The 7,667-nt window shown below is 33.5% G+C and overlaps 1 protein-coding gene across 1 annotated transcript; it reads left to right on the top strand.

Moving 5' to 3' along the window:
• Nucleotides 1-1,678: 1,678 nt before the first annotated feature.
• LOC149387368 (protein DETOXIFICATION 12-like) lies at nt 1,679-3,830 on the top strand. Its single transcript, XM_089622126.1, has 5 exons — nt 1,679-1,803; nt 1,890-1,976; nt 2,383-2,439; nt 3,112-3,556; nt 3,744-3,830. The coding sequence occupies exons 1-5, from the start codon at nt 1,694-1,696 to the stop codon at nt 3,828-3,830; spliced, it is 786 nt and encodes a 261-aa protein (XP_089478252.1). The 5' UTR covers nt 1,679-1,693.
• The last annotated feature ends 3,837 nt before the right edge of the window (nt 3,831-7,667 follow it).

The raw sequence follows: 7,667 nt of genomic DNA, 5'->3' as shown, positions 1-7,667 counted from the left end.
TAGATGGATACAATATTGAATATTCCACTATTTTACTTCCAGTATAACGAATTTGAAAATAAAAATTGATACCTCTCATAAAGTCACTATTCCAAATTCATGATGTTGATGTTCTGACTCTAGAAAAAAAAAGTAAATAAATAAATAAATTCTCAATTTGAAGCCTAGTCCTCAATAGTCGTGTGGCAAAAGAGTAGATCGGTACTAGAGAAGTCAGGAAGAATAAAAAAAGAAAATACCAAATTACAATAAAATAAGGTATTAAAGCTAAATTACAAAAAAAAAAAAAAAATAAATAGGGTTTTTTGGACTTTTTTGCCTTTGATATAATATATTCAAATACCAAAGAAATGAAAAAAATAAAAAAAGAGCACATAATGAATTTTTTTTTGAAGTTGGGGTGACATGGGCCACCCCCATGACCCCATGTAGGTCTGCCCTTGCTAATATGCGTATATAATGGAAAAACGGTATCAAATAGTTAAATTTTAATGTAGTTTAATAATTAATTTGTGCTATAGCGACGTATATATGCCATCAGTTTTAAAATCCGATAATCAATTTGAACATGTTCAATTAGTTATGAAACAGAATAACCCGTTTTTAAAACATATTAACTGATTTTTTTTTAATTCTAATTTGAAACAAAGTTATATGAAAATGACTTTGTTTTGAACTGACACCGGTTATGAAACCGGATAATCAATTTTTGAATAACCAGTTTCAGACCTTCATAACCTCTTTTTAAATCAATTTTCAAACTGGATATCGATAATTAAAATTCGGTTAACCAAAAATTTGTATAACTTTGATTTGGATCAAGGGTCAAGCGGCTATATAGCCTAATAGAACTTAAGCTTTTGCAAAATAACCATACTTTGTCAACTATAAGCAAACTAGCCAAAGTAAGATTAATCTAGGCTGGATTAAATTTAATCCTAACGAACTATAAAGACAGAATGTAAGCTTTATGAAAGATGAATTAAAATTAATCGAGGCAGGATTAAAAGTCGTAGTACTCTCAATTGGCTATTTTGCTATACCTAATGAAACTATGGCTATTTTGCAAAAGTCATAGTTTGAATTGGCTATTTCATACCATTTTTCCTTGGATCAATTGGATCCAGTTATTGGTCCAAAAATTTGAAAGCCGAAAAATTCAATTTCGATTTCTAAAACGGGCCTAAACCAAATTGAACCAAACCGGTTTTAGCCCTAAACAAAATCCTTCATTTAAGTGAAAAAAAAAAAAAAAAACTAAATTTTTGAAGATTATTTGACTTGGCAAGTATGGAATGGCTGGCGCGTTGGAGACTCTCTCCGGCCAAGCCTACGGTGCTAAGCACAGCGATCGTAGCCCTTGCGTTTACGTGCCTCCCTCTCTCTCCTTTGGATTTCTATGGGAAATATATTAGTTTTGATGGGACAAAATCCGTTGATATCCAAAGAAGCCGGGAGATTCGCTCTCTTTCTTGTCCCCGCGCTCTTTGCCTACGCAGCCCTTCAGCCCCTCGCGCGATACTTCCAATCGCAGAGCCTTATCGCTCCTTTGTTGGCGAGCTCGCTCGCCTCTATCTTGTGCCACATGGCGCTCTGTTGGACCCTCGTGTTTCGGTTCGGGCTAGGGCATCTTGGGGCGGCTGTGTCCATCGGTGTCTCTTATTGGCTCAACGTGATTTTGTTGTCTCTTTACATGCGATTCTCGCCCTCGTGCGAGGCCACGCGGGCCCCACTTTCTTCCGAGGTAATCTGTGGTTTCCGAGAGTTCTTGCGCTTCGCTGTTCCTTCCGCGGTGATGGCATGGTAACATACATTTTACATTTTAAGTTAAATTAGCTTGTGTAAGTTCACTATGTATTTATTTTCTTTTCTGATTTATATTTTGCAAGCCTTGAGTGGTGGTCATTTGAGCTTCTCATTTTACTCTCCGGCTTTCTTCCTAATCCCGAGCTTGAGTCTTCAGTCATGTCGATATGGTATGCCATCGATCTATATATTTATACACTACAATTTTGGGTTTGGACAACGGTTACAAACACGTGCATAAATAATTCTTTTTCCCAAGGCTATTTCAATTTTGCATGTTAAAGACCTATATATGTATGTATTTTAGGATGGAATACTCTGAGCATTAATGTAATTATTATGTTTGCATGCTTATATGGTTTGAATACGTTTCTCTGAGAGTATGTACGCCGTTGAAATTCTGATTGTATTCTCCATCCTAATATTTATTCTCCGTACACTTTTATTGGTCATTTTGGGAGTCACGAGTTTAATATCCTGTCAATAAGTAAACTATTATTACAAAAGATATCTCAACATTTATTTCTTGATGAATAATTGATATCTTATATTCGTCTTTCAATTTTTTGAAAACAGTTTATCAACCATCACTACCCTTTACACAATACCCGAAGGGCTTAGCGCGGCTGCAAGGTAATAACGGTTAATTATTTGCGGCACACTCATCTTTATTCATTCTATCATGCAGCTCAATAAAAATTAAAAAAAAAAAAAAAAAAAAAAAACTATAAGATATAAATTACCTTATATGTTTTGTTGGGTCTTTTATCTATTCGACGTGGGACGTCCTTAACAATTGTTGCTATAGCATGGAGAATTAAACACGTGACCTTGTAAAGTTTGTTGAGTTAATTGTTATTTCTGGTTCTAAGTGCAAGGTTTGGACACCAGTGATAGTAAATAAGGGTTAATTCTACATTATTTTTTTCTTCTTCAAATTAGACAGATCTAAGAGTGTTTAGTTACAAACATGTAACTAATAGTGACAAAATTGACACTTTTAATTACTTGTTTGTAACTAAACACTCATAAATCTGTCTAATTTGAAGAAAAAAAGTAGTAATATAGAATAATCAACTTATTTACACTTATATGTGTATAATTTTAGGAGCGGTGATTATTAATATGATGCTGTCTCTTTGAGCTCACTTACTATGAGTCAAATTCAACAATATATTAGACACCTCAAAAATCAATTGAAAATGAAAAGAGTAACTTGTGACCTTATAAATCTTGTTTGGCCTCTTAACATGTTGAAACACTAGCGATTTATTTTACATATTGTTTATTTTGTTTTAAGAATAGAACGAGAGTGGCAAATGAATTAGGAGGCGGTAATCCCCGAGCAGCTCGGCTCGTCGTGCAGTCAGTCATGTCACTTGCGGTCTCAGAGGCTCTTCTCATGAGCTCGACTCTCTTTGTCGGCTGTAGCGTTTTGGGTCACCTTTTTAGTAATGACGCGGAAGTCGTGAAATACGTGACCTCAATGGCCGCTCTAATTTGCATTGGGGTCGTATTCGATAGCTTACATTGTGTCCTCTCGGGGATCGCCAGAGGATGTGGATGGCAAGATTTGGGAGCCTTTGTCAACCTTGGAGCCTACTATTTCGCCGGAATTCCCATTTCGGTCACACTCGGATTTTGGTTCGACTTCAGAGGAACGGGACTTTGGGTTGGGATTGTGCTTGGTTCATTTCTACAATCACTTCTTCTTTCTCTAGTCATAATTTTCACAAATTGGGAAAATAAGGTTAGTCTTTCGTGGCGTTTAAGATATAATCTATATTTCTTAAATGATTTATATCGTATAGACCGGTTGATCGTAATTGGAACATTCATGGACATTGGGTTGAACTTAGTATTTTAACATTCCATTCCAAAGTTTTATTATTAATAACTGTGGACTTTGATACGTGTAAGATATTGTAATGTTGCAGGCAACGATGGCGAGGAGGAGAATATTTCAAGGAAGATCTTTAGATGAAGATAACAGAGTGACCGATCACGTGGCTTTACTAACTTAAATTGAACAAGTACGAAAATATAGACCGAACAATTTGACGTTGTACGTTGAAACAATTTTGTTTAAGTTTATGTACTACTTTTTTTTTTCTTAATTATGCTCATCAAGTTAAAAAAGTTATTATCTAATTAAACAAATACCGTCTAAATCAATTTAATTCAAAGAATACTGCTTTCATATTGTTCAAACTTCGAAGATGGTTTATGGTTGGGAAACCATCGAGTGGTCTAATTTTACTAAAAACCGATAGTTTTTATATTTTCAGCGCTAGATGGTATACTTGGGTTTCTAAATTTAAAAACAATATTAGTCATTTTCCTATTTTAGTCGGTCATAATAAAATTAAAGATTAGAAAATAGAACAATTTAATGCCAGGGTTTATTATTTCCAATTGCATGCTTTAAAAGAGAAATTTCTATACACCGTTTTTATTTTATTTTTTTCCTGCACATAAATCACCCTAACCTAAGTTTCGATTGTAAAAATGAACCTCCTTATTTTGGTAGTCATTAAGTTCCAGAGTTTACTGCACGATTCATTAAAAACTACGGTAAACCTGTATCTCGCAAAGACAAAACAAAGAGTGGTGCTTTTATAATTTTAATAATAAGAATAAAGTGTATTGTTGCATCTCTATTACGAAGAATTCAGGAAAACTTTTCAACACAAATAAAGAAAATTTGGGAGCTAAATTGTTGGCCTACCTAGAAAAAGACAACATAGAGGTCAAACCTTTTTGTCAAAATGATCTGGTGTTATTCATGCCCTGCCTGGCTTTATTATTTAATTATTATTATCATCAATTTAATAACTTATGTATGATTTGGATTTTTCTTTCAAGTGGTCGATTTCTATTAGAAAAAGTTTATCCGTGAGTTGAATTTGAATGCATAACTTCACGAATATTCTATCAAGTTTTAGTTTTCGTTATGGAAGTACGACATTGCTTCTAAAGCTGTTTTTCTTTCACCGATATTATTAAGAATATTATTTTCACTGTATTACGAGTTTAATAAAGATCTAATAAGTTTGGTTTTTGCGAGATGACCTGATTGACGAGAAAACACGAGTGATGTCAGAGAAGAGATGTACCACCAGGTTTTGAGGAGAGTAGCTAGCAGAGGTTTTCCGGTGGTCCAAGGATGGGAGGTGAATGGACGTAGCTAGCTTATGTAGCCTATAGGGTTAAAGCATTATAATAGTAGCAGAGCGTTGAGTGTGTCAGTGTGTGTGCTCTTTATTTTGGAGAGTGTTACTCTCTCTCTATCTTTCGCTCCTCTTCTTAACTCGGTGAAAAAGAAAAAAGAAATCAATAATCTCTCTCTATCTTTCGCTCCTCTTCTTAACTCGGTGAAAAATAAAAAAGAAATCAATAATCTCTCTCTCTCTCTCTGATGGCTAACAAACCCCCGGAGGAATCAGCTTCTCCGGAGCCTCTGAAATACCAGGTAATAATATAATAATAAACGTAATATATACGTCGCTTAATATATTCATATTGATCGTAGATCGTCACCCATATATTTGCAGGTACGGTCGACTATCAGCAGAGGTGACATAGTCGTGATGGTAAGGGAGGTGACAGAAGAGAGTAAGCACACAAAGTGTTTTCAAGCATAATAGTCTATGCTCGAAGCTTTGCGTGCTCACTCTCTATCTGTCACCCCTCCTCAGAAGCATCAGTTCCGTAGACTCATCGGAGGTATGCATTGGCTGCTCTTCCTGACCTTTTTAGTTCTACTTAGCATGGTACACTCGTTTGGTAAATTAGTACATTAGTTATTGAGTTTCATGCTATTTATTTATTTAATTATGTTTTAGTATAAATAAGCGTTCGGAGTGGGTAGGCTTATGAAAAGAGTTGTTAATCTATTATTTTAGACTATTAGTTTTCTATTAGCTGGATAGTGGAGTCTAATCGGAGGGATTGGTTCACTTCTTGAATTGTGAACAGAGTTTATTTTCTAGTAGGTTTTGGTGTATTGGGCTCGGAATTGTGTATGGTTTTTCATATTGATTGATGATTCTATGAATTCATTCTTGAGTTTTGGGGTTTTTTTTTATTATTATTTTTTTTATCACGTATGATTAATAATTGGTAATAACAGTTACTACAATTATCAATTATGTGTTTCTGATTTTTTCTTTCTAAATCTCGTATAGTTAATAATTAATATTTATTTTTTTAATTGAGCTGTATTTCAGCCTGAATCCAGGAAAGAGAGCATTCAAGGACTTTTACGTTTCAATTTTTTGTTATGTAGTATCATAAATTGCACGTGTTTGATTATTCTTTGTATAATACATGCATGTATGATTTCAATTATTTATGGGTAAGCTTTCATTTCTGAATATTTTAAATAAAAAAGTGTGTTATAAACTACTATAGCGTAAAAAAAACAAGTAATTCTAAAACCCATTTGTTAAACTACCATTAATCAATTTAAACAAACAAAAAACAAAACTATGATAAACTGTCATTAACACTTATCAACAATTATATGGAGAAAGAAAATTAATTAAATATTAATTAAGTTAAAAAACTGCCATGTAAATAATTTATTATTTTATTTATTTTTTAATTTAAAACCGGTCAAAAGGTATTTTTGACCCTTTCGATTAGTTCATAAGTTGAGTAACGAATTTTCAATTATCAATCGAACGTTGGCTGTTAAAATAAAATTTCAACGATTGAAGAAGGCTATTTAACTGCAGTGCTCAATAAAATTATTACAAAATTATACAATACAGATTGCAATTATGTTGGTAGTCCTAATTCATGATTTCATCATCATAATTTGAGTTTTTACCTACGTGCGTCAAAATTGGCCAAGCGCAAACGCACCTGCAAAATGAACGCTCTTATTAATTTTATCATCGAAATTAACATTTTTGAAGTAGTATTTGTGTCGTTCGCTCATTTTAAGTTTCCTCATTCAATTATTTTGTATACTCTTATCATTGTTATCACTTTAATTTTTTTTATACAGTACCATGTAATTGTATAATAAAATATGTAGACTGAAATTGTATAATTGTGTGATATATATACTAAAGAGTGTATATTGAATGTATTAACATCCTAAAAATTTCAAAAAAAAAGAAAAACATTTTAATGTTTTGAAAGAAGCCTATAAGCGTTAGTATTGTAATTTTTCCAACTTTTACACATTCTTGTTGAAAATGGGCCTTGTTGCTGGGTATTTTGGGCCGACTGCGTGTAACCTTATGCGGCCCATTGTGTTCGAGGAACTTTCCGTCATTTTCCCTTTTTTTTAATCGGACTCTCCGCGATGAGTCTATAAACATCGATTCTATAGCTTGCGAATAAAGATAGATATAGAGAGAGGGAGAGAGAGGAGACATAATGGATCGCAGTTCAGGAAACAACGCAGGTATTGGTTCTAATTTCGTATTTGATTTCCATGTTCTTCGTATGTAATTCGTGATGTTTGCTTACGAACAATCTTTGTATGTTGAAACTTGGATTGAAGGCAATAAAAGTTTGCGAATTGATTTATTGACTAAACGCGAACGATCAGCTACACGAAAGTTATTTTGTTTCGAACTATCTACTTTGTTCATATTTTCTTAGTATGTTAATGCATTGTCAATCACGATCCTTGACGGGTTTTTTTTTTTTTTTTTTTTTTTTTTGCAGCAGTTTTAAGAACCAAAAGAAGTATCCCATCAAGTCACTATTCGCTGCGGCGGATTAAGTCGTACAGCCTTGTATCAAAGATGGAGAAATATGTCAGCAATATCTTTGAAGCTTCTGGCTATAAATGGTAGGTTTTTATTTTCAAACTTGGATGCACTTTGAAAAAAAAAAAAAAT

The sequence above is a fragment of the Urtica dioica genome, chromosome 8, assembly GCF_054948205.1.
Source record: "Urtica dioica subsp. dioica isolate 48M chromosome 8, U.dioica_male_clone48M_v1_H2, whole genome shotgun sequence".
NCBI lineage: Eukaryota > Viridiplantae > Streptophyta > Magnoliopsida > Rosales > Urticaceae > Urtica > Urtica dioica.
Note: the sequence above shows the minus strand (reverse complement) of the source record. Positions and strands in the feature narration are given on the sequence as shown.